We start from the raw sequence: 27,706 nt of genomic DNA on the forward strand, positions 1-27,706 counted from the left end.
GCTAGACCAGAGGATGTACACTGGTACAGATAGGAACTGGAGACACAGGGAATCCAGGACAGATGATCACTTCAAGACCAGTGGTGAGAGTGGTGATATCGGGAGGGTGGAGGGAAGGTGGGGGTAACTGATTACAGGGATCTACATATAACCTCCTCCCTAGGGGACGGACAACAGAAAAGTGAGATGTCGGACAATTTAAGATATGACAAAATAATAATGTATAAATTATCAAGGGTTCATTGGGTGGGGGGGATGAGGAGCTGATACCAAGGGCTCAAGTAGAAGGCAAATGTTTTGAGAATGATGGCAACAAATGTACAAATGTGCTTGACACAATGTATGGATGGATGGATGGATTGGGATAAGAGTTGTAAGAGCCCCCAATAAAATGATTAAAAAAGAAAGAAAGGAAAAAAATACTTAAAGTTGGGAGATAAAGGCAAAAATGTGGCTACACATCTTTTTAATATCATATGGAGCATCGTCCAACAAACTTCCCAAGGATTAACTGATTCTCTACAGAAATGTGCCTTTGTTTGACAGACTAATTATTATGGATTAGGTCCCAGCTTCTATGACGTTAGATCTCAATTTGTAGCAGAATAGTAATGAGTAAGTGGGAGAAAGATGAGGAGTCCCACTCCCATGGCGAGTGAGTGTCTCAGAACCCCACAGGGGCAGTTCTACCCTGTCCTGTAGAGTGGTCGTGAGTTGGAGGAATAAGTATGCAGCAGGTCTAGCCAGACACATGATCGCCATAAGTTGGAATTGACTCGATAGCAATTGGTTTAATCAATTCTAGATTATTTTAATCGGGCAGAGATACAAACAAATTAAGTCCAATTGTTAAAATAAAACCCATATTAAGCCAATAATACAAATTGATTCAAATGGAGCAGCTGCTGGTTTCAAGCAGCCCAATGTGTAAGGACTTGGCCACCAGGACTAACGTTTATTTAATACATGATTTACAAATTGGGTCCCTAGTTTGACTCTCATCAAGCAACTCTTACTCATTGCTATCCTATAGGACAAAATAGCACTGCACTGATGGGCATCTGAGGATGTAACTCTTTACGGGAACAGAAAGTCTGGCCATTCTCCTTCAGAGGGGCTGGTGGGTCTGACTGCTGTCCTTGTGATTACAGCCCAGCATGTAATCAACTAGGATTAGGGAGTCCCACAAATGAAAAGAACAGTCTAGAATTCTTATACTACACTTTGTTGGCATTGCCCTAGAAACAGATTACACACAGGCAACTCTTCCAACAAGGCCAAATGCCTAAGGTAACATGGATTTTACACATTTATCTAGAGAACAGAACATTGTCTGCCTTACAGATGACTTTTGGGAGACCACTTTCTAAAAGGCTCAAAATTGAAAGAACACTTAAGGACAATTGGCCTGAGTGGGCTACCCCAATTTCCATGAAAACAAGAAATCTGGATTCCAGAACAATTAGAATACTTTCCAATTCCCCTTTTTTGATAAGGATTCTACTATACAATCTTTGAGCAAAAACATTCAAATAAAAATATTCAACAATAGTAGTTGAGCACCATCTGCTTTTTCTGACTTGGTAAAGGATATATATATATACATGCACACATACATATATATAATTGTATTTATTTTGTTATTGTTGAGAATGTGCACAGCAAAACACACACCAATTCAACAATTTCTGCATCTACCATCTAATGATATTGAGTAGATTCTAAGGGGTGTATAACTATTCTCATCCTCCTTTGCTGAGTTGTTCCCCCTCTATTAACATAAACTCATTGCCCCCTAAGATTCCAATAGAGTCTCTCAAGTCAGCATGATCCCATATTGATAGAACTTTATATGCCAAATGTGTCCAATCATTAGTGCCCTCCTCATCTGTGTGATCCCATCCTGTCATTTGGTTGAAATTACAAAGACCCATATCAAGTAGTTTCATTTCCCCACAAAACCCATTTAAAATCTGATAGATTTCCCTTCAATGCACGATTCAGCCATTTCAGTAACTAACCATTTTTTTTCCTCCTAATTTTTTGAATCCACTTTAATGTTTCTCTTCTGGTCTTAAATTTTCATTCCTGTTATATTTCTTATTTTTCCTTTTGGTTTATTCATTATATATAAGCACATAGAAATAGCCAGCTCAATCTGCAAGTAAAAAACACACGCCAACCCCCCCCCCCATTAGTTCCTTACATTCAGAAAATAGAACATTAAAACATCAACAATGTTCTCCACATAAAAGCAAAATGAAATCTTTGATGACTTCAATCTTTATCATGATATTTAGTGGCCCGGTTGTGAGGATTTATTTTATTTTATGTTTTATTTCTTAATACTGAGAAATATTAAGACTACTATATTTATATATGCACTTATTTATCACTTAATTGATCCGACTAAAGTTCCTTGAAGAAATGTTATAACCTAACCTAATATTATCATCCAGAGGAAGAAATGATTATACTTTAATAGCCCTATCGTTGGCATACTGTAAGTATTCTTTTTGAGAAGAAATTTAGAATAATTTGTCTTTTTAAGGCTTTATTTTACACATAAAATAAACAATTTATCCTTTTGCTCCGTGCACTTTTCAAGCAGGCCAATTTATATTAAAATTTCTCAGAGCAGCTACTAAAAGCATAGGTCATCCACAGGGAACAATGCTATTTAGAAAAGTAGGCATACATTGGAAGCCTGTGTGTGTGTGTGTGTGTGTGTGTGTGTGTGTGTGTGTGACTATCTGGCTCATGTGATTCTTGCAGGGATCAAAAGAAGTCACCAGGAGAAATGCTGCATGGTGGAAATAAAGCTCAGCTCCAACAGGACTGGCAGAGTGGGGGCAGAGCTCACGACTGAGAGGAGACTCAGACTCTGGTGTGAGCGCAGGAGCAGAAGATTCTGGGCCAACAAAGGACTGGGGAAGCAACACTGCCAAGTTTGGAGTCCTCTTTTTAGGAAAGAGGAAAGAACTGAGATGTAAGGCATCCTTGTGAAATGCTATGACCTCCAGCCTGATGCAAGATAGAAATTCAGACACTATGCTTTAAGTCATAGGCAAGCTGAGAATAAAATGAGACAGAAACAAAAACAACAACACATAAATTCACTGACCTGTGAGGCCAGCTCATGTATGATACTTATACTCTTAAATGATGGAGCTCGGTTGGCACACAGGCTTAAGCACTCGTTCAAACCCACTCGTTGCTCCACGGGAGAAAGGTGAGACAGTCTGTTTCCATAATGACCTACAGCTTCAGAAACCCTGCGGAGCAGTTCTGCTCTGTCCTATAGGGTCCCTATAGGTCAGAATTGCTTTGATGGCAGGAGGGTGATACCTTAACATGAACAAATAAAGCAAATAGGAAACCTAGTTTCTTAAAATGCCTACAGCCAACTTCAAAGTGTCTTAAAAATGTCAACTTATTTCAACAGAAAAAAGTATATATATATATATATATAGTTCTAGATAAAGCTTATTAACTTCCCAGAGTGTCAGGTGGAGGTATTTGCGACTCTTTGATGAAAACTGAACACCAAACAGAACTTGCTCAAAGAGGCAAGAAAAGACAAGGCAAAAGGGAATTCATTTCCCCAAAATACAAAAGAGCAGATGGAAACACATTTTCCCAAAACGACCACTGAAATCACAAGTTACTTCCAGTGTACTCACTCAGCTTATCATGTTTTTGAACACGAACCTCAAACCAGTCCCCTGCTAGGGTGTAATTCCAAACTCACTTCTCTTAGATGACAAGGATTCTACTCCCTTAAGCTGAAGCTCTGGTTTCTGAGGGCAATAAAGTCCATTGCTGAGGGTCTGCTGCAGGATTAGGTCAGTATTTTGTTACCATAAATTTTTTCAGTTAAAAAAAAGTTTTCCAGTTCAAAAAACTCTGAAGTTAAAAACCTTCTGAAATCCAGTTTCAAATGTTCTGAACATATTTCTTTCTGCCAAACAGAGACATAGTCTCCTATGACTTCCCCTCAACCTCTGTTAAGGAAGCAGACCTGCGAGTTCGAGCACAGCCCAAGGAGACTGTGCTGCAGAGAGCCATAGCGCGCACCTGTTCCTGATTTCTTCCAAGGATTCAGAGATGTGTGGCAGCTACATAACCTCCTGTCAACTGGAGTGAAGTGGTGGAGTCTAGTCTGTCAATCGGGTCATAGCCAATGAGGCTTCTGTGCAGGCATGGCCTCCTGAGGATTCTGGGAACTCCTGTCTTCTTCCCTGGAGGCGGGACACACACTCTCTCTCGGAATTCACATTCCTGTTGACAAGCCACATGGAGCTATCCTGATGGAGCCAGAGCCCTGGAGCTGGAGGAGCCACGTGGAGACCCACGCCTGCACTGAAGTGCTACCACTGCCACTGGATCCAGCCACTGGCTTGGGATCTTCCTGCATTAATCATCATTGCTTGTGTTGCGTGAATCTGAAGAGGAATTTATAGACTGGTATCGGACATATGGGCTAATGTCAGACTTGATCTGGACTGGGCTGGGGTGTTTTTTTAATATACAATTACTCTTTGATATAAAACTCTTTCTTATACACATATGAACGTCTCTGGATTTGTTTCTCTAGTCTACCTGGACTAACACATGTGGGAAGGTGCCTTCAAGTCCCACTTCTGACACCATTTTCTTTTCAAACAAAATTATATTTAGCCTATAATAGAAATAAGTAGGAGTTTATTTAATATGCAGTTGAATATACAATTATTATACAATTGAAATTGAATAAAAATTTCAAGTAGGGGCTAAAACATGCTCTGAAGATGAACAGTACTTCCAGAATTCTTACACCACATTTTATCTGCACTGCTTTATCCCAAACAGTGCTTATCTAAAGCCAATTTACCCTAAAACACTTCTTCTGAGCTGGCCTTGGAGTTTTACATTTTGTATCTATCAAATTTAGCAATCTTATTTAAACATTCTTTTCTTTTTTCTCACTAATCCCATAAACCAGTTTCTTCCATTATTCCTTGAGCCAGCTTTAACCTCCTACTGGTTCTCTTAGTAAGGAAATAATCAAATCTTTGGCACATACAATGTATTTATAAAAGAGCCATGTTTGTAAAAACTTTTTGAAAATTTTAAATTATAATGTAGTCACTAATTTACGGCAGTCTGGATTGCATCGCCCGAGGTCCCCCACCAAGCCCCCTAACAAACCCATTACTCCTGAGTTAATTTTGACTCACAGTGACTCTGTAAGACAGAGAAGTTTCCAAACTGCAAGTATTTACAGGAGCAGGCAGTCTCATCTCTCTCCTTCAGAGCAGTTGGTGGTTTTGAACCATCGATTCTGCTATTAGCCCAATTCGTCGCCACTAGGGTTCCAGATCTCTCCCCGATGCAGTATAATCTGAATTCTATCATTCACCAAGTGCCTGTCTTATGTCCTGCGCTGTGCATTGAAGTTACGGAGAAGTGGGAGAAGATGTTCATCACAAGGAACTCACACTTGTGGGTCAGAGGGAATTTGTTTATTAAGTCAACCGTTACAATGCAGTGCGATCCATTCCATAGCAGAGGCTTCTGGGTAAGCCCCAGGCTGCCTCTGCTTCCCTTATCTTCCACATGACGGGTGTTTAAAGTGGACATTTAAAGCAGGAACTGGACTCTTTTGTGGGTGAACCGAGCTAGTCAAGCTTACGGCCTTGGTGAAAAATGAGGAGTTTTCTCTCTGAATGGCTTCACCTGGTCAGGGCTGTGTGGCTGGCAGTGCAGTGATGTTTGGACTTCCCTGAAACATGCTGGCACGAGTTACTCTTCTCTCATATTTACAATGTCACTAGCTTGTTGTTGTCTTTTTCATTTGTGGGGTTGGGGGATGGGAGTGTGTGGTAGTTACATAATCTGTAGTCAATTTGAGACTTAACAGTGAAGGGGTGGAGTTTAGCCTGTCAATCAGGTCACAGCTTGATGACCTCATTTGGAGGCATTACGGAGATAAATAGCTCGCTGGAGGCGGGACCCACTCTCATTCCCTGTGAGATATTCCTGAGACAAGTCACGTGGAGCTACACTGATGCAGCCAGAGCCCTGGGAGCTGTAAGAGCCACGTGGAGACTCATGCCAGCACTGAGATGCTTCTACCACCACTAGATCCACAAGACTTTCCACCCCGTGGCCTGTGATCTTCTTGCATTCGGCATTATTGCATAGCTGGGTGAGTTTATGGACTAGAATTGGACATATGGGCTAATATTGAACTTATGGACTTGATCTAAGCTGGGATGTTTTCTTAATGCCCAATTACTCTTTATATAAAGCTCTTTCCTATACACAGATGAGTGTCTATGAATCTTGTTTATTAGCCTACCCAGACTAACACAGAGTGGGACACAGATGTGCCTGTTTGCCTTTCTAAGCGTCACAAATAAATGCGGCAGGCAACTGGCAGTCTCAGTGCTTTTTGTTTGGTGCCAGGTCTAGTTCCGCCACTAGATGGGGCAGGTTTCCTTTCCAGGGCACCAGCCCCAGCTACAAGGATCCAGGATTGTTTGTTTCGTCCTTGGTGAGCTCTGTGTCCTTGGGTAAGCCAGTCTCCTTCTGCAAATCGGCAATGATGAAAATCACCTGCAGGTGGTTGCGAAGATTAAATAGGTCACACATGCTAAGCAGCTTGCATTATGCCCCGCTCAAGAATCACTCTACCTTTCTTTTTCTTCATTTATCCATGCAGTATGCATGTATGGATTCCTGTTTCTGTGTGAAGAGCCGTAGCTGATAAGTACCAATTCTCAAGCAGGCTACACTACAGCATAATGTCTTCACACACCCCCACCCCCACACGCTCACACCGCTGTACTTGCCGGCTTCACACACACACACACACACACACACACACACACACACACTGACATTGCTGTAATTGCTGGCTTCACACACACACTGTACATGCTGACTTTACACACACACACACTCACACTGCTGCACTTGCTGGTTTCACACACACACTCACACTGTTGTACATGCTGACTTTACACACACACACTCACTGCTGTACTTGCTGGCTTCACACACACACACACACTCACACTGCTGTGCATGCTGACTTCACACACACACACTCTGCTGTACTTACCAGCTTTACACACACACAAACACACTGTATATGCCGACTTACACACACACACAGAGCTATACATACTGACTTTACACACACACTCACACTACTGTACATGCTGATTTTATACTCATACACTCACATTGCTATAATTGCTGGCTACACACACACACACACACACACACTGCGGTACATGCTGACTTTACACACACACACATACACTCACATTGCTATAATTGCTGGCTTCACATACACACACACTGCTGTACATGCTGACTTTACACACACACACACACACTCACACCACTGTACTTACCAGCTTCACACACACACAAACACACTGTACATGCTGACTTTACGCACACACACACACACACACTGCTATACATACTGACTTTACACACACTCACACTGCTGTACATGCTGACTTTATACTCACACACTCACATTGCTATAATTGCTGGCTTCACACACACACACACACACACACACACACACACTGCTGTACTTACCAGCTTCACACACGAACACACTGTATATACTGACTTACACACACACATTCACACTGCTGTACATGCAAACTTTATACTCACACACTCACATTGCTATAATTGTTGGTTTCACACACACACTGCTGTACATGCTAACTTTACACACACACACACACACACACCCACACACACTCACTCTCACACTGTTGTACTTGCTGGCATACAGTGCATCCATTACCTGCCCATTCCCTTTCCAAATGCATCTCAGATGCACTCTTATTCAAATGCATTTATGTAAGAAAAGTCACATTCTAAAGGGATTAAGTAGTGGCAGAGTATGTAGCAAGAAAAACAAATAGAAACATCACTGAAAAGATACTCAATTCTTATTTCTTTTTCAGCTTTCTTAAAATTACAAACCAGCTACGGTTTCAATTATTCCCCTAGTAAGTATATAAAATATTCCAATCCTATAGCTCTGTCATTTCCAGTGTTTGGTGTTACAAATACTTTTCCTTCAACCCCACTGCCCTTGAGGTGATCTGGACTCCTGGTGACCCTGGAAACAGAGTACACCGCCCGTGGGTGTTCAAAGACGGCAAGTCTTACTGAAGCCCATTGCCTCCCAGGATCCCTTGTGGTACAGTGGTCTCAACACTGGAATGCTGACCCAAAGGCCAGAGATTAAAACCCACCCCGCTGCTCTAAGGGAGGATGATGTGGCCATCTGCTTCCACAAAGACTTGCAGCCTAATGAAACCCATGGGGGCAGTTCTTCTCTGTCCTACAGGGTCGCTTTGAATCGGAATAGACTGGATAGCCGTGGGCTGGGTTTTTCAGTGAGAGTGCCACGCCTGTCTCCCTCAGAGTGCCTGGTGGGTTTGAACCACCTACCTCGCGGTTAGGACATGAGCACTTAACCATTGTGGCAGCAGGGCCCCTCTTTTTTTGATGTAGGGACCCACTGCCGAGTCCTGCCCCATTCTCACAACAGTTGCGTTTGAGCCCACTGTGGCGGCCAGGGTGGCCATCCAACCCAACGCACTGACCACCTTGCTCTTCTTCGCTGCCCCTCTGCTTTACCAAGCCTGGTGTCCTTCCCCAGGGACTGGTCTCTCCTGGTAATAGGTCCAGAGTGCAGAAGCCACATCTCAACATCCTTGCTTCTAAGAAGCCTTCTGGCTGTACAAAGACAGATGTGCTCGTTCTGGGGACACACCATGCCACTTTCAATATTCTTCACCCATCCCAGCATTCGAACGCATCGAGGTCTTCCTTCTCCATGGTCCAGCTTTCACATGTGTGTGAGGAAATTAAAAATGCCACGGCTTGGGTGAAGGGCACTTCAGTCTTGTGCGGTGTGTTTGCCCAATTCAATGCTTGGCTTGATTCCTTTTCTTCGGGGTTTCATTTCTTGAGGCTGCTTCCATGAAGGTTGATTGTGGATCCAAGTAAAATGGAACCCTTGACATCTTCTATTTTTCTCCATTTATTATGACGTCTGTTGGTCTAATTTTGATGAGTTGGGTTTCGTGTACATTGAACTCTGGCCTATACTGAAGGCTGGAGCCTGGCTCTTCATCAGCAGGTGCCTCAAAGCTGCGTGATCTGCATGTTGCCGCTGTTAACGAGTCTTCCTCTAATCCTGAGGCTGGGTTCTTTTCATAGTCCAGATTCTCCAACTATTTACGCAACATGCAGATTGAGTAAGAACTGATACGACCTTGATGCCTACCTTTCCTGATTGGTACCATTCAGCATTTCCCTGTTCTGTTTGAATGATTACCTCTTAGTCCAGGTACGGGCAGCACCCCATGGGCACAAGGGAAGATTTTGGAATTCCCATTCTTTGCCATGTCAACCATAGTTTGCTAGGATCCACACAGTCAAACGCCTTTCCACTGTCAATAAAACACCAGTAAAACATCTTTCTGATATTCTCTATTTTCAGCCAACATCATCTGACATCAGCAATGATATCCCTTGTGCCACGTCCTCTTTCTGAATCCAGCTTAAATTTCTGGCAGCAACCTCTGGATATATTTTAGCAGCCATTTCTGAGTTAGCTTCAGCAACATTTTATTTTCATGTGATATTATGTTCTTGTTTACTGATTTCCACGTCCCGTTGGGTTACTTTTCTCTTAAATATGAATCTCTACTAGTCATCTTGGATTGGACACATCAGAGCTTCCTGTTCTGTTTCAGTTTGTTGAAACTCTTCAATTTGTATTCCATCAATTCCTGGAGCCTTACTTTTCCAGAATGCCTTTAGTGCAGCTTGTCTTCTGCCTTACCATTGGTTCTTGATCATATGCTACCTCTTGAAATGGCTGAATGTTGATCAATTCTCCTGGATGCCAAAAATAAAAACTAAACTCACTGCCATTGAGTCGATGCTAACCCATAGTGACCCTATGGGACAGGTAGAACTGGCACTGTAACTCTTTATGGCAGTAGAGAGTCCCATCTTTCTTCCATGGAGTGGCTGGTGGTTTTGAACTGTTGAACTTGTACTTAGTAGCCTAATACATAGCAACAAGCCACCAGGCCTCCTCTCCTTGGTATAGTGACTGTGTTTTCTTCCATTTACTTTTGACGCTTCCTGCATTGTGCAGTATTTTGACCATAGATAGAATCCTTCAATATTGCAGCTCATGGCTTCGATTTTTTTCTTCAGTTCTTTCAACATCAGAAATGCTAAATGTGTTTCTTTTGAAAGTTTCTTTTCAGCTCCTTTATGCTTTCAGGGGCACTTTTAGCTATATTCAATTATACGCCCACAGCCCTGCATTAGAAGACTGTTATTGTATATTCAGAAGCTATTATTTCCCATTGGGTTCTGCTATAGGATATTTACATGGGCATAATAATTTCTTTACTCCATAAACTCAATTTAAGATTCCTTTCCAAACGTGGCTGATGTTTTTCTGGGGAAGGGGACAGTGTGGGTTTCAGGATCGCTCCCTCAGGATGGCCTCTGGCCTGTGCGTCCTGAGCAGAGGGCGCGTGAAGAGAAGTGGCAAGGGGCAGGTCCTGGGAGAACTGCAGGCCCTGCTGAAAGGTCATTTCTCTGTCCGCAGACCCTGGGGAGGAGCCAGGGCAGCTTTCTGGCCAGAGGGATGATGTGCATCTCACCCGCGATGACCCCCTACAAGGAGCCACGTCTACTTAAAGCCTAAGGTTAGACAACTTCATCCGCAACCCAGTTCCAACCTCCTCCTCTGTCTCCTCTTCCCTCTATCGACATAAATTCACTCAACGAACATGGATGGACCACGCACCATACTGCAGGCACTGCTGTGGCCACGTAGCTCAATCATCGAACAGCAGAAACAAAGCATGCTCCTTCTTGGAGCTTCCATAGGCTCTTTGGCATCGCAGTGCTTGTCTGTACCTTTGTCATTAAGGGACCCCGTGGCATAGTGGGCTGTGGGTTGGGCCGCTAAGCACAAGGCCAGCGGTTAGAATTCCCCAGTCGCTCTATGGGAGAAAGAGGAGGGTGCCTGCTCCCGTAAAAATCTATCGCCTCCCAAACCCAAAGGGGTAGCTCTACTCTGTCCGTCCTACAGGGTTGCTGTGAGTCAGAATCGACCGTGGGTTGAGTTGTCTTCATTACTATGGGCCTTCTGAATAGATTGGGGTCACATTCTCTTCCACGTGATAGAGCCCATTTGCATGAGCGAGACCAGGGGAAGAGAGGGGATGGGAGGGGGACTAGGAGAGGATGAGTCGCGTGTTCCTCTGAGGTCCAGGGGTTCCCCTGCCCTAAGAGTTTGGTTGTCCAACCTATCCCTTAAGTGACGTAAGATTCCTCAGTATTATAAAAAACCACCGTGTCTCTGCAGGCCTAAGCTTGTTCAATATGACTTTGTTGATTCCATGCCATCAAAATATATTTGCAAAAACACTAGAAAGAACTTCTTTGTGGTGCTAGGATGTCGGCTCAGCCTTAGAGTCGGGCTAAGGACCCTGAGGCAGGATTCCCAGAGGTGTCTGGGTAGCTCATCCCTGCTGGGGTCTTGCATTCCTAAGTTGGAACACAGATGTACTTGGCATCAGCTGTGCTCCCCTAGACAGTCTGCATAAGCCGTTGGGCTTGGGTTCCCCTGAAAGCGGAGCCAGAGACAAGGACTTGGGTGCAGGTGGCTTATGTGAGAGCTGGCCAGCGGGAGTGTGTGTGCATGTGTGCGTGCGTGCAGTGCAGAAGTGAGCCTGCGCGGAAGGAAGCCAAACGAGGACAGCTCATCAAAGTCGCTGCTAGATTCAGCCGGGCCCTCCTGGGAAGCGCCCAGACAGCCGGCCTCCTGGAATGACCCACCAGAAAGAAGGGAAGCTGGAGCATGGGTCACACACAGGTCCCTACCTCCCCAGGGACTAGGGACAGCCCTGGGGCTAACTCCCCCAGCCTGGCAGCATGCTTGCTTCCTGTCTGCTCCAGCGTCTCAGCCTTCAGAGACGTCCCTGGGGCAGAGTGCAGAAGGACCCTTAGTGGGTGCTAAGGAGTCGGAGCAGGCATGGAACTGCCCAGAAGCTGAGTAGGGGTGAGCCAAGGGGATGTGGTGCAGGAACCGGAGAAGCCTTGTCAGTGAACTCTGTGGGTGTAGCAGGCATTGCCTGACCCCAGCTTGGGTGATGTGCCCCCTGGCCCACAGGAGCTGGTCTTTGGCTCACAGCCGGACTCCTAGCCTCTGTGCAAAGTCCCTGGCTGGTGGCAAACAGTTGGCAGGCTCAGTGGCTGATGGGAAGGTTGAAGGCATGAGTCTACCCAGAGCAACCCAAAGAGAAAGGCCCGGGAGCTCTGCGGTCATGGAAAACCCTGCATCCCTGCGGAGCACGGCTCTGCTCTGACACCCGCGGAATCGCCACGGCTTGGAACGGGCTCAGCGGCCAATGGAGGAATCTCTGCGTGGCTCCCCTCTTCAGCCTGGACGTGGAGAGATCCGCGGAAGTTCTGAAGAGATCTTGATTTGACTTGGCACCGTCTCAGGGTCAATCGGGAGGCTGGCTTGGGGTCCAGGGCTGCCACTTTCTCCGCCGTGTCGCCCAACAGTACTGATTGCCTTGAACTTTCGATTTGGCCATGAATGTTAGGCCTTCCGCCTGGGTCCACGGTCAGTGCTCGTCACAGTGTCAGGATGCCATTTCTCCTTCAGAAACAGCCCCGAAGGCGCCGAGGCCCATGCAAAGCCTTTTCTAGAATGGTGGCAGCCAGCAGCAGTGTCTACCACACAGGGAGGACCCGTCATCTCCTCCCCGGCAGCCAGGCTTCAAGTTCAAGGCCTTAGTGACGAGCAATGTTCTCTGAGCTGTCACCCCCATGCCTGTCGCCTTGGATGAGCGACAGGAGACGAGGCCGTGAGCCCTCTCAGTTTCCTTGTTACTGGCATCACTCCAAACACCCACCCTGAGCCTCGTCGTGGCTGCCAGTCACTGAGGGGTAGAAGTCACCCAGCTGGCTCCAGCCAGCCTTAGAGAGACGATCCCAGGGGACACGGAGCCCCACTGGTCTGCATTTATGCTTCTGCCCTTGAACTTCGTGAGCTGACTGTTGATCGGCACCGTGCCTGCAGCTGGACTGGCACGGGTGGTTGCCCCTCCCGTGAGGTGGCTGCGCCCGTGGGGTATGAGGTCTGAGCATGAAAGGAAGCCCAGCTGCTGGGCCCGGCTCCAATCCCCAGGCGGCAGAGTCCCCTCCTTACTTAATGCATACAGCAGCCCAGACCATTAGTCTCAGACAAAACCCCTCTGTGCCCGAGATGGGGCGAGACACAAACAGAAACATGGAGCAAATGGCAAAAATGACCAAATAGCCCCTCTCCTGGTAAACACGAGTGACTGCTGCTGATCCCGACTTTAACCCTGTCTGTCCCTTCCACTTCCCGGGGAAGAAATGTGTGTGCCCATCCTAAAATTGTCCCACGTCTGACAGTGCCCGATCGAGAACAAGGTCATGCTCCTGGGACCCTTCCCCAAATCACCCAAGTCAAGTCCCAGGCTCATCAGAAGCCCCTCTTGGTGCAGCAAGTACCAATAAACCCAGATCGGGTTGACCACAGGTGTGTCCCGGGGCGGTCTTAGATGGTGGATGTGGACCCGAAGCAAAGATCGCCCATGGCGGTTTGCTGCCAGCAGCTCTTCTCTGGGCACCCACCACCTCAGCTGCAGGAGGACTCCCCCGGGAGACACTTGACATGGTCATTTGGGCTCTGACCCCAAAGGAGACTTTTATGGGTAACTCTTGGAGCGATGTTTGGGGCCTCTGGTGCTGCATCCTTGGCTGCCCTCGGATTCCTGCCTCAGCGGTGGGGAGAAGTCTGCAGTGGGCACAGACTCGTCTTGCACAATGGCCGGCTCAAGCTCAAGCCCCCCATTTCTGCTCAGAGACCTTACTGGAAGGAAGCCTTGGGAGCTGGCTCAGCTCTTGCAAGCACAGACTGCGAGTGTGCTAATGCCCCCTGGGGTACTCTTCAGTCACCAAGGATGAGAGCTAGGGGGAATATGTTCCAGCTTCTGCCCTGAAGGTGGAAAATTCTGGACTGTGTCTGTAGGTGTCTCGGAGGAGGAGGGACGGAGCTTCATTGCTTGTCATGCCACGATGGTGGCTTTTTCTCCCTCCCTGCCTCACTTACTCTCCTCACTCTCTCCCCGCTGCTTTTGAGGATCCCTTCCCAAACAAATCACTCGCACACCGGATCTTGTCTCAGTTTCTGCTTTTAGATGAAGGCAAACCAAGACACTTCCCGGCAGCCCTCCTCGATCCTCCGTCCCGTGGAATTTCTCAGCCTGGATGTTGACTGGTATTGCTTCCACCCCTCGCTGGGATCCATATTTCCCAAGTTCTCAGTCACAGAGATTGGGTGAGAGGGCAGGGGTGTTCCTCAAACCAATTCATCAGCAGGAGCCTCTGAGGATTTCCCGGGGCCTCTGAGAGACCTGCTCAGTCTCTGTCACTGGAGCTGTGCTACGGTGGTTTTCAGATGAATGAAGACTCGTTATGGCCCCTCCTCTGAATGTGGGCCAGGAGGGCTGTTTCCTTCTCCTGGACTCTGGCCTGGTCTGCGACTGCTTTGAGCAATGCAGCAACCAGAAGGAACACTTCTTCAGTTCGAGGCCTGGCCTTTAAAGAAGACAGCTGGCCTCTGAATTTGGCCTCTGGAAAGTGGTAAGAAATCTGGTCAACCTGCTCTAGGGTGTGGGAGAGGCCCTGCAGCCCCAGGGAGGGATGGGCCCTGCTAACAATTGCTTCTGGACAGCCCTGTCAAGGTGCTAAGCCTTGAGGGAAGCTCTCTGTCGCTCCAGACCTGACCAACCACCCGCTGACTATCTCTGATTGGTGCCACAGAAAGCAGACTCACACCTGAATTCTTGGCCCCCAAAATCTTGACTCAGTAAAATAGTTGTTTTCATCCACGATGTTTTGGTGCAGTTTGCTATGTATCAATAGCTTACTGGGACAGGGTAGTGGGAGGGTGTGAGACACAGAGGAGTCTAAAGCTGTCAGGTAGCCATCTGGAGGGCCAGGTGATAGAGCCAAATGAGAGGGAGCCAGGCTGAATGAGGGACTCCTTTGAGTCCTGGATCGGGCTGGGCCTCATGGAAGACCATTCCTGGACTTGCCAATTGCATGAATAAAAGGAGTCCTGGTGGGATAGTGGTTGCACGTTGGGCTACTACTGAAAGGTAGGCAGTTTGAAACCACCAGCTGCTCTGAGGGAGAAAGATGAGGCTTTCTACTCCCATGAAGAGTTAGAGTTTCAGAAACCCACAGGTCTACCCTGTCCAATAGGGTCATTATGAGTTAGCATCAACTCAATGGTAGTGATTTTTTAAAAAATTTAATTTACCCCTTTGGGGCATATGCAAATATGGTGAAGAAAGCTGAGGGTGTCCAGATATTAAATGATATAGCACGTGGGGTCTTAAAGGCTTGAAGTTAAACAAGTGGCCATCTAGCAAGGAAGCAACACAGCCCACATGGAAGAGGCAGTCCAACCTGTGTGATCATGAGGTATCCATGGGAATAGGTATCAGAAGCTCAAAAACAAGTAATCAAATTGAAGGAGCATCGGTAAAGTGGAGACCCAAAGCCCACCTGGAAGATAATTGAACAGTCCCTCACAAAAGGAGCACACAGAAGGGATGATACATCCAGCGTGCATCAGAACAATGATGAAACACACAGCTATCTTCTAGTTCTTTAACATTTCCTCCTCCCACTGTTATGGCCCTAGTTTTAGCTCACTCATCTTGCTAGACCTGCGAATGTACCTTAGTACTAGTAAGATCTTTTGATGCACAAAATCCAGGGTAGATAAACCCACCAGAGACGGTAATGGGAGTAATGATTCCTTGAGGGTTTGGGAAGAGAGCGGGTGGGGGAAGGGGGAAGGGAGAACTGATAGTAACAATGACTGTAAAACCCCACTCAAGGGGAACACACATCAGCATTTTAGGTGAATGGATTTATTGGATGGTGAAAGTCATGGCAAAAAAAACCCATAATCATCATCATAAATAATTTATTAAGGGTTTGGGGGTGGGGGTGGGGGAGGGAGGGGATAAAAAGGAGCTGATATCAAGGAGTTCAAGAAAAAAGAAAATAGATTGTAAATGATAATGGCAACAATGGTACAACTACGCCTGATCTAATGGGACGATGGATTGTAATAAAATCAGTAAGAGCTCCCAATAAAATGTTAAAACATAATTACCCCTTTTGTGTAAACCAGTTTGGGTGAAGTTCTCTGTTGCCGATAAACCAAAGACCACCAAAAGAGACAGTACCCAGTTTCCCTTCACACTGTGAGGGGAATACATTTTAGTTTTGTTCTGGCCTCTGCAATTATTCAAGGGCCACCCAATGAGGCCACCTTTCAAGAACATCAGAGTCAGCCTCCCAATGTTGGTTCCATCCAGAAGCACCCGAAGAGGGCTTTACTAAAAGACAGGTGCCCGGGCCTTACTTGGTCTGCAATATTTACTGCCTCTGGAGAAGAATGAAAATTCAAAACTTTGAGGAACGTGAGGCTGGAGGCCCTTCAGTGATTCTGAAGCACACCGTGGAGCCAATACAATGCTTTCACCCTTTTCCTGCCCGCACGCCACAGGCCCAGAGATTAGATGTGCTCCGGCTGGACTGGGGACAGCTGGATGTAAAGTCAGATTCAGATATAGCTATTTTCCTTGAGGAAGGATCCCTGGTGAGTCACCTAAGGAAACCTGGGGTGGGGGTGGGACTGCTGTGAAGTGCAGAGGGAGCCCATGGAGGCCCTGAGGGGGCAGCAGGATCCTAGCATTTCCCTGTCTGACATGGAAGACAGTGGTTGTGTAGTGAATTGGGCAGAGAGACCTCCCATAAACTTGGTGTCCCATGGGCCCAAGTGTGGGGCAGAAATCAGCAGAAAGTGGCTGGCCTATGGAGTCTTCAGGAAGTGATAAAGGGCACAGGAGCCCCCTATTGCATCTCTCGTGATCTTGGAGAAACTCAGAGACTGGCAATATTTCTGGGACAGGTATGATCCAAACCAAGAGGTAGCTGAGCATGTTGGGGCCTTCCGCGAATTAATGAGGTGAACCTGAAGCCATCAATGCCGACTGGGTCGACAGGAGAATACACTATTGAGGACCAGATGCCCACCTGTGCTTGAATGCCTCAGTTCGATGCCAGCCCCAGACACAAACCCAGGGGAGGGGCGGGGTGAGGAACTTTTACACTGAGTTCTTACCACCAACTGGTGCCATGATGAAGCACTGGACCATGTACCAAAAGATCGGCAGTTCAAACCCATCCCACGGCACACTGGACATGATGCTGGGAATCTGCTCCTCTAAGGATGACAGGCTCAGGTGTGGGTTCTACCTTGCACACATGGTGCCCCACATGGGCTTGCTGTGAGCTGGAATCGACTTGATGCTAATAAATACAACTATACTTGTTATGGCTCTGTTTCTTCTAGAACTATGTCAAAACCACACACTTCATCAAGAATCAATCCCTCTCACATTCAAGTAATTTCCCCCTTCCCTGACATGTTGTCCGTGGCCTCCCGTAGGGGCTTGTCTCCCTGGTTTGTTTGGAAACCCTTGGGCTGCTTACTGGTAGACAGTCATGACTTCTGAGAAGGGCTAGGGTGCGTGTGTGTGTGTGTGTGTGTGTGTGTGTGTGTGTGTGTGTGTTGCTTATCATTCTTGTCCTCTGTTTTGCTATCTTTTATGGATTTCTCCTTCGCCTCCGTGTGTGTGTGTGTGTGTGTGTGTGTGTGTTGCTTATCATCCTTGTCCTCTGTTTTGCTTTTATGGATTTCTCCTTTGCCTCCCCGTGTGTGTGTGTGTTGCTTATCATCCTTGTCCTCTGTTTTGCTATCTTTTATGGGTATCTCCTTCGCCTCCCCGTTTAGAATCATAAATTGTAGAGTCCGTTTCTAGTCATCACACTCCGGCGCAGCTGAGTTGTGTCCAGTTATCCACTAAAAAGATGACGGCTACTTTTAGCAAAAGTTTTGCTCTCATTGAACCAGATTGAAGCGTTCTTTAATTTGTGGCTCCGTGTCCACCCCACCCCCACCCAAAGACTCTGGAAAACTGAAGCGTGATTGGGATCAGGTGCTCTTAGATTTGGCCTCAAAGAAAAGCTGGTAGGTGTGTACGGTTAAGGTTGGCAACTTTGTCCTCTTTCTCCCAGATTGACGGTCGGCACTCGGGATGTTGTTACCATGTCAGTCCAGTAGGGGTGTGTGCTGAGCCCGTCAAGAGTCAGACCCTGTGCCGGGGACTCCTGGCAGAAAGGTGGGAGGATGTGTAAAAGTCTGGCAGAGGGAACATGCCCATAAAAATGATTGCAAAGTGATTCAATTAAGACAGAATGACTACCTTCAGGGTGTTCCAGAGAGTGGTGCTTACCCGGCTGGGGGGCTGAGGAAGGCGGTGAAGTAGTGATGCCAGAACCGAGCCTGCACTGGGGTGAGAAGAAGCTGATGAAGGGAGGGATGGACACTCTGTGCCAAGGGAAGAACAAGGCAAAACAGACAAGACCAAGAAAGGGAGCGTGGCCCGGGGACTGTAAGGAGCTTATTCACAGAGGTGCAATGAGTAAAGGAAGGTAAGTCCAGTGAGTGGAGCCTTACTTAGGCAGGGTCTTGGAAGTATGCTGTGTGGGGGAGGGGGGAGTTATTCTGAAGGTCATGCAGAATGATGAACGGGATATTAGTAAGGGAGTGCTTTAGATAGTGTCTGTGGTTGGGTTCTCTAGAGAAGAAAACCAATATGTATATGTATGAGATTGATTTCTATCTATGAAATGGCTCCGCCCTCACCATCCATCGTAGAAGCAAGCAAATTCCAAATCAGTGGGTTAGGTGTCAGGCAGAAGGCTTCTCGTCACTGCAGAAGCTGGAGAGGCTGATGACCCCAAGGCTGGCAGGTCAGATGACAAGCTCCTGACTGCAGAGGCAAATGAATTCAAGACCAGCAGGTACGATGATGAGTTGCTGTTGAGTCCCAGGATGGACAGACAATATGGCTCAAGTCCAAAGAACTGGGGGTGAGATGGCAAGCCAGATGTTCAAATTCAGCCAAAAGCAAGCACGCTTTTCCACAGTTTCCACTTGTATTGGAAGCAGGCTCACACCCCTGAGGAAAAGTCCTTTCAATTGATTGGCTCTTCATAGCAGATCTCAGCATAGATGTGATTACATTATGTTAGATAAAATGTATCTCATCCCGGGGGGTTACTGTGGCCTAACTGCCAGATATCTGAGAATCCTGGCCCAGGCAAATTGACTCAAAATTCTGTCGCAGATAGCTCACTCAGGCTATGCGTGAATGAACGAATTGTGGTTCAAGGGAAAAGTCAAGGTTAGAGAAATATCTGGAAATTATCAGACCATAGATGGATGATTAAGGAGCTAGTACTTCACAACTCTGTATTTTAAGCTTGGGCATGTCCTCATGGAAATGCTGGAAAATACAATTGTTATTTACAAACAGAGGTCTGTTTTGTGTCCCACTTGGCAGATATATCCAATGCACATTTGTTTCCTTTCCTAGAATGGTTTTGAAATATCTTTGCCCTTCCAGAAAGCAGAGAGAACATATTCATCTCTGTCTGAGTCAGCGATGACCTAATACACAATGAAAATGATATTGTGCAATTTCACGCATGACTTATCAAGGTCATGCTAGTCACTACTTCTAAAAGCACATGGGACAAAAACCTAGATGTGTGCTTGGCACATCATGAATATTCAATAAACATGGACTCTATTATTCTCGAAACTGGTTAGGTAACTTTAACAGTCTAGAATTCACTTTGGAAGGAGCCTGGCTGAACATACTAGCCAGAAACCTAACTTTGTGCTTTGCAGACTCAAGACTCAGCCACGCAGGCCCATTGCCCGGGAAGGGTTTTTACTTTTGTCTACTCTGCCCTTGTGGGTGGGGCGCGATGCCATTCCCTTCCGTACCACTGAATGGATTTAGAAGGGTAAGGGTAGAACCACAGGCTGGGGGTTGTGTCTTAAGTCCTCGCCTTACGGGAAAGCCCAGAAGCCCAGAAGCCCCTTGACACCAGCATGCCTCGGCTTTCCTGGCTTATGGGGAACAGATGGGGTTCACAGGCTGTAGCTTATTTTCAGCAAGATTCTCCAGAAACTGCCTGTATTGTATAGACTGTACTTCTGCTACGGTAAACAACAAGGGAAGAACGTTATTATGGATCTCGTGCTGTATCATAAGCCACGCTTACGTGAATGTTTGTGTTTCCCTTGGTGATCAAGTAGGAATTTGCCTCCCAGAAAGAGAAACCAGGAGAGGGTTGTTGGATGTTGTGTGTGGGCCACGCGTTTTGTCAGAAGACAAGTCATGAAAGGGACCAGACACCTTTGGCTCTTAGAAGGGTTGACTAACTAAGGTGGGAGAGACTGAGGCTCTGAGGGCAGGCACACGCGTGTCCTTCCCTGTTCAACAAACTGAGTAAGCTGAGTCTTCTCTGAGGGCATCCACCATGTAGTTAATCGAAGGTGCTTACCTTTGTGTGGACGGCAGGGACTGAGTGTACAGCATCTGAGACCTGTGAGTGCTGAATTTCATAGACCTCTTACTTGGCTCAGTGTCCCGAAATTCTTACCTCATTGTGATGGAAACACAAAACACCCAACAACACCATAACACCACCAACAATAACAAAAACAAACAAAAAAATAAAATCAATTCTGATTCCTAGAACTGTCCCTGTGGGTTTCTGGATGTTTAAATACTTACGGGAGGAGATAGCCTCATCTTTCTCCCTAGGAACAGGGGGTGAGTTTGAACTGCTGACCTTCTGGTCAGCAGCCCAGCATGTCACCCACTGTGCCACCAGGGCTGCACCTAAAGGAAGACTTGCTCTCTCGCTGCCATTGATTGACTCAATGCTGACTCCTAGTGATGCCCCCTGTGGGTTTCTGAGACTGTACATGTTTAGGAGAGTAGAAAGCCCAGTCTTTCTCCCTCAGAGGTGCTGGTGGTTTCGAACTGCCGACCATGAGGATCACAGCCCAACGTGTAGCCACTACACCTACTCCACCAAGAAAAAGCATTCTCAAAATGCAGACCCTCTTACTGGCCAGCACTCACTCCCGTCCGCATAACTCGCAGAACCCCAGTGAGGTACCTTCCCTCTTTGCTGAGGTAATTTCCCAGCCGTTCTTGTTGCTGGGGTGACTGTGGGACAGAGCTCTGGCCAAGGAGACAGAAGGGGAATTTTGCTGGGGTTTCTGGGAAATAGTTTGCACTCTCATTAGAGAGAAAGATGTGAGAGGTGACTTTTCTCCTGATGCCCATTCTTTTTTCTTATCTGGGGTGCTCCGGCAAGGATGTAATGTCTGCAGTTGGGGTGCTCATCTTGTGACCATAAGAAAATAGAGACCTTAATCAAAAGCCAGATGAGGGGGTGATCGGAAGGTTAAAAAGGCCCAGGGTCATGGGTGACAGCTGTGAGCCAATGCAACAAATAAGGAACTATCTGCTTTTGGGTTGGGGGTATGTGAAATAACTAAAGTCCTTTATTTCTTAAGCCCCTGGGAATTAATTATTCTGTGGTTTGCACATGAAATCATTCTAACTGGTGCATTTAATGTTGGTAGAACTCGAACAAGCTGGCCCTTACTTTCAACCATTCCCAGTTGGGTAGTCATTGTTTCAGCTCAGTTTCTTCATTCACAGTCCCCCACTCCCTAGTTGTGTGCTCCTTGGGAAAATTACTTAACACCTGTGTGATGTTCCTCAGCAGCAAATTGGATAATGTAAAACAGATAATACTGGTACCTGCTTCATTGTCCTGTTAGGTAGATTAGAAGAAATAATAACGTAGGAACAAAGAACTTAGAAGAGGCATAGCATGCAAGGCTGTTTTTAATCATCCTCACTGTTCTTCTTAGAAAAGAATCCCTATGATTTCTGACCACGAGTGCCTATGCTTAGGCAGAGAGGCCTCGTTTGTTTATTTAGGCCTTTTCTGTTGCCTAAGCGATGACCGATGTTTTTCCTATTTGATTCTTCTTCCAATTCATCACATGTTACTATTCTGAGTCCCAACCTCTGGCTTGTTCTTTGCCATAGACTCAAGCATTGAGCCCTGTGTTAAGTGTTAAGGGGGAACAAGGAAGCATGGACTATGACTTGGTGCTAAGAGATGCCTATTATGTTATCTGAAAAAACGATTTTACCATGAGCCGTACTCAATAGCACTGGAGGACAAGAGTCATGGTGAAGGCAACAAATACCCCGTTTTCATCCGGTATCTGCAGGGTTAGGGCCAATTGAGCAGGGAGGCTCCCTGATGAGATGACAGATGGTTGGAGAAGGGTGCTAAAGACCTGACTAGTTGGGAGGGAGGTTTCCCAGACCAGTTTGGGGAGATGTCATTATCAGATGCATAAATCTGGAACCCCAAGATGGTGGAATTGCTCCTGTGAATTTCTGAGACTAGAACTCTTTATGGGAGTAAAAAGACCCGTCTTTCTCCTGAGGAGTGACTGGTGGTTTTGAACTGCTGACTTTGCTGATTTCAGCCTTGAGGATCACAGCCCCATGCATAACCACTACACCACCAGGACTTCTACTGGAGGTCCCTAGGCCTTTACTATCATGTCCACCTGGGTGCCCATAACTATAGAGGTGCCTGTCTCTTGGGCATGATGAAGACTTAATGAACAATGACCACTGGGGTCAGTGGCTTGGAGATTATAGAAATAGGATGCAAAGTAAAGATGGGGTTGGCTGGGCAGCTTTGAAACTGTCCATGAGTGTAAGGGAGGGAAACACATCAGGCCGTTTGTATTATCAGAAGCCAGCGTTGGACATGCTGATATGTCCTGAAGGTACATGATAGGCTGGACTACTTCAAGCATAGTGGGAGTCCATGAGGACAGATCCTTGGTTTCCCATTGAAACATACTTTATGAGCTTGTGTTAGTTGAGGTGCTCTGGCCTTAAACCCTGCTGTCTGAAGTCCCTTTACTGGTTTTACCCCTGTTGCTTGTGTCTTGAAGTCTCAAGGAATTAGATGCCAGGGATCAACATTGATAGAAATACACAGAAATGAAAGTTCTTGTCCTACACAATAACTTGGGTCTGATTGCCCCCACATCCCAAGTGGAAGAGCGCTGTCTGTGGGTGGAAGTGGGTGCGTGGTCCCTTGCGAGGGCCTTCACCACAATAAGATCAAAAGCCACGTGTCACATGGTCTCGACTAGCACAGGTTCATGCCTTTGGCCTGGCCCAGTGGCTGAGAGATACCCTTTGCTGCTTAGCAGCTCTCCCTTACAGGAGTGCTCCCCTTGTACACCTTCTTAAGAAAGCTTGTTCTGCCCAACCTCCGCCAACGTCACAGTCCTTGGGATCTGTCTGCTCCCCAAAGGAAGAAGGCCATGTCAAGGTTTTATTATTTTGACTTTTTAAAGCGATGTATTTGTTTGCCTCGTCCCACTTCTTAAAGAGAATTGGAGTCTGCAGACAATGAGTACATGTGCTACACACTGTTCTCAGCTCCCCCTATTTTGTTTTCCTTTGCTTGTGTGTTATTTTTAAAATAGGAAAGCCTCATTTTTATATTTCTCAAGCACATTCGCAATTCCTTTGGTAAGATCTCGTTGTTTATTTATTTAGCGAGTCTGTCGCTTATTTCCTTCTGCAGCTGAGTCAAATATTTGTACTCCAGAAAGCAGTAAACTATGCCTCCAGGCCCAGTCTGGTCAGTTCCTTGTTTTCGTAAGTAGTTTTATTGGGACACAGCCATGCCAAATGCATTCTTGTATTGACTGTGGCTAATTCAATGGGGCTCTGGTGGCGTAGTGGGCTATGCACTGTGCTGCCAACTACGACGACAGCAGTTCTAATCTACCAGCTGTTCCTTGGGAGAGCAGTTAAGCTGTCTATTCTCATTAGGATTCCCTGTTTCAGAAACCCCAAAGGGCAGTTCTACTCTGTCCTATAGATTCGCTATGAGTCAGAATCAATTCAATGACAATGCGTCTGGATTTTTGTTTTATGGGTGCTTTTGTGCCCTCGTGGTGTAGTGGTAATGGGCAAGGTTTGCAGTTGGAAACCACCAGAGGCTCTGAGGGAAAGTGACAGGGCTTTCTACTCCTGTAAAGAGTAATAATCTTGGAAACTCACAGGGGCAGTTTTAGCCTGTCCGCCAGGGTCAGCATCAAGGGATGTGTGTGTGTGTGTTTGCCTGTGCGCGCTATATAACAAGTTTATAGGACAGAGGAGAACTGCCCCTTTGGATTTCCAAGACTTTAAATCTTCACAGGACTAGACAGCTGCATCTTTCTCCTGTTGATCGAATGGGTTCCAATTACTGGCCTTGGGAACAGCAGCTCAATGTCACTGTAGCGTCACCATGGAGCAGGGTCAGCCAGATGGCAGTGAGTTTATTTGTCTGTGCTACCACACCCCAGAGTCAAGTACCACAGAGACCTCAGGGCACAGGTAAACATATTTACTGTTACAGGAGGAGGTGGGGGACCCCCAAACCCCGATCCCTAGTCTAGTCCCTTACAGGTTGCCTTTACAGAGCCCTGATGGTACAAGGGTCAAGAGCTTGGCTGTTAACCGAAATATTAGTGGATTGAGCCCACACAGCGACTCCATCTTTAAGTGTGCATAAAGATTACAGCCCAGATAACACTCTTGAGGAAGTCTACTCTGCCGCATGGACTTGCTGTGAGTCGATAAGCAACTCGATGGCACCGAACAACAAATACGAGGCTGCCTCTATGGACAAGGATACATTTTTAAAAATTGCTATTATGGTTCCAGCTCACCAGACACGTGTTTATGCCAAATAAAATATGTTTAAATGTGTGTCTTTGATCAGTGCATGGCTGAAGATAAGTTCACAAGTTCTCTCCAACATATATTTGCCTTAAACTTGTTAGGATGCCTTTAAAAATAAAAAAGTTCCAATCAATTAGTGGCTTCATGGGACCACTGAAATTCCAGGCCGAGAGGTCAGCTCACAAGCTTATAGCAAGCATTTGTGGGAATTCCAAAAGTATACCATTGACCGATTTTCTTGAAGCATCCAGGATGATCACAGGGATTGATTAGGAAGACATTTTAAGAAAATAACATTTTAAACTGGTAAGGAAAAGCGCAGGAAAGTTGTACTGAGGAGTTTTTATTCTTTTGACAGTGCACATGCTCATGCTTGGAGGGTAACAAGAGCTATCCGACCACAATTTCATTAGGAGAGTTTTCCCCATTTGTCCTCTAGTCCTGGAACTTCCCCTTCAAGTTTCATTTTGTTCCTCAAACTCAGAGAACCTTTCAAAGGAACATGAGTTGAGTTCTCCAAGGGTACCCAATCTCCTGTTTGGATGGTATAAATAAGATAACCATAGAACTTGTTGGGAAGAATTGGAGAGATGGAAAAACCACCTCCAGAAAAGTATTGACCTAGACAGAGAATATGTTGAGAAATGATAGCTTCATATATATATACATATATATATATATATAAAAGTTTCTCTGATTTTGTATCAGTACTTTAAAAAACCCTCTTATCTGTCCTTCATCAGAAGCTTTGACCAATGAAGATCGAAGAGTACAGACCCAATCAACAACATCATGTTAACAGAGAAAAGATTGAAGTTGACAAGAATTTCATTTTACTTGGATACAAAATCAATGCCCATGGGTGGGAGCAGTCAAGAAATCAAATGATGTATTATATTGAGCAAATATGTTGTAAAAAGCCCAAAAACCCTCTTTAACATGCTAACAAGTAAAGATGTAACTTGGTAAGCCATGGTATTCTCAATGGACTGGCGTGCAGGCGGAGCCGGATGGTGACACAGGAAGACCAGAGAAGAATGGTGCCTTTGAATTGTGGTGTGGCCAAGAATACTGACTTTACCAAGGATTTCCAGAAGAACAAACACATCTGTCTTAGAAGCAATACAACCCAACTACTCCTTAGAAGGGGGGCCAGCAAGACTTTGTCTCACATACTTTGAACATGGTATCCAGAGGGAACAGACCCTGGAGAAGGGCCTCATGCTTGGTAAAGCAGAGGGTCAGCAATAAAGCGGATGATCCTCAGGAGGTAGATTGACATTGTGGCTGCAGTGATGGGCTCAAACATAGAAAGGCTTGTGAGGGTGGTGCAGGACCAGACAGCTCTGGTTCTGTTGATGACACAGAGCCAGCTGGGTGGTACCTAACCACAACTTGTCTTTGCGACAGTCGACCCCACACAACCAGCCACATTCCTACCACCATCACAGCATCCCAAGTCTGTACTAAATAGCATTTCAATGTCTTCATGCTTTTGACTCTACCAAGAAAGTAGATGAAGACGATAAGAACAGAATATAGGAACTAATAGTTGATTTCCCCCTAGTGATTCAAAAACTCCTTTGGAGAAATTAAAGCTGTTCATTAAGTCTGGTGGGTTGAAAGTGGTTATACAAGGCTACAGAGGTCAAGATAGAGGAAAAGTGAGAATACTATAAAAGCCCCCACAAGAGCATAGGTGCTGGAAACACAGCTTAGATGGGAGACCAGAACCAGAGAGGAATTGGGGAAAGATAAGGAATCTGGGGAGGTACAATGTAATAGTAACAAAGAGCAAACAATAAAAAGGTAGGGAACTCTCCTGTTAAAAAGTTAGACCCAGTGGGCCCAATGAGAAAGAGGAAGGGGGCTGAGGGAAGAGAGGAAAAGGAATTAAAAGCGTCTGTATTACATTGAATAAAGTCTATTGTGCTGTAAAATATAGGATCAAACCATCCTATCATGGAGATTCAAATCATAAGATAAGCAAAGAAACCTAATCAAAGAGCACTCTTTTATTCCCAAACAATAGAAATGCAACTTGAAATAGTTTAAATGCTTGCACACACCAGCAACCTCTCTATCACCTGGCTATTTATAAGCAATGCAGAATCTCGTGCCCCACCATAGACCCCTTGAATCAGTAAACAGCCGCCTCCTCCCCCCAATAGACCTACCGAATCAGAATCTGTATCTTAACAGGGCCCCTATGTGACTTATGAGCACTCTAAGAAGTTTGAGGAGCACCAAAAAGTGAGAGAGAGAGAGAGAGAGAGAGATTGATTCATGGACTGAAGATAGGAATACAGCAGCCTTAGAAACAAACTGGGACAAAAGCTTGAGTGGGATCAAGATGCTCTTGCCATCTCTTCCCCCTTGCCTCTGCCTATATTTGCTTCATGTCTCTCCCTCCAAACTTAATTTACCTGTTTCATAGCACCATATATAGAAAAGATGGCTACCGAGAGCTCATGAATTTCACACGGTCTCTTTAGGCATTTGCAGACAAATTCTTTAGTTTCAAGTAGTAAAATTATCCAAAAACATGCTGATTGGTTCAGTTGGATCAAGTGGAAGTGTCCCCCCTGGGACCAAGGAGCTGTTGGAACATGGCTGCTTCCACTGTGGCCAGAAGCCTAGAGTTGTGCTAACTGGATAATCCAGTAGCTTTTGACATCCCACCCAATGGACACTTCTCCCATTTCTGAAAGACACATGCATTGGTGTGTATGGGTAGGCAATGGCCTTAAGATAACTTCTCAGACTCAGCTGGATCTTATTTGAGTAAACCATTAAGCGATGCC

The 27,706-nt window shown here is 46.0% G+C and overlaps 1 protein-coding gene and 1 long non-coding RNA gene across 2 annotated transcripts in view; one reads left to right on the plus strand and one right to left on the minus strand.

Annotated features, from left to right (window-relative positions):
• Nucleotides 1-6,155: 6,155 nt before the first annotated feature.
• On the plus strand, nt 6,156-25,773 carry LOC123522522. The gene is made up of 3 exons (XR_006680781.1): nt 6,156-6,190; nt 10,664-10,763; nt 25,646-25,773. It is a non-coding gene; the product is annotated as an uncharacterized LOC123522522 (long non-coding RNA).
• Nucleotides 6,311-27,706, minus strand: part of GALNT15 (polypeptide N-acetylgalactosaminyltransferase 15) — a 76,185-nt gene continuing 54,789 nt past the window's right edge. The window contains exon 10 of the mRNA XM_045297609.1: nt 6,311-6,600. Coding sequence (XP_045153544.1) covers nt 6,505-6,600 — 96 coding nt within the window. The 3' untranslated portion in view covers nt 6,311-6,504. The remainder of the gene's footprint in view (nt 6,601-27,706) is intronic.

This window comes from Echinops telfairi, unplaced genomic scaffold (genome assembly GCF_000313985.2).
Source record: "Echinops telfairi isolate 266 unplaced genomic scaffold, ASM31398v2 ScPeMD7_7420;HRSCAF=8458, whole genome shotgun sequence".
Classification (NCBI taxonomy): domain Eukaryota; kingdom Metazoa; phylum Chordata; class Mammalia; order Afrosoricida; family Tenrecidae; genus Echinops; species Echinops telfairi.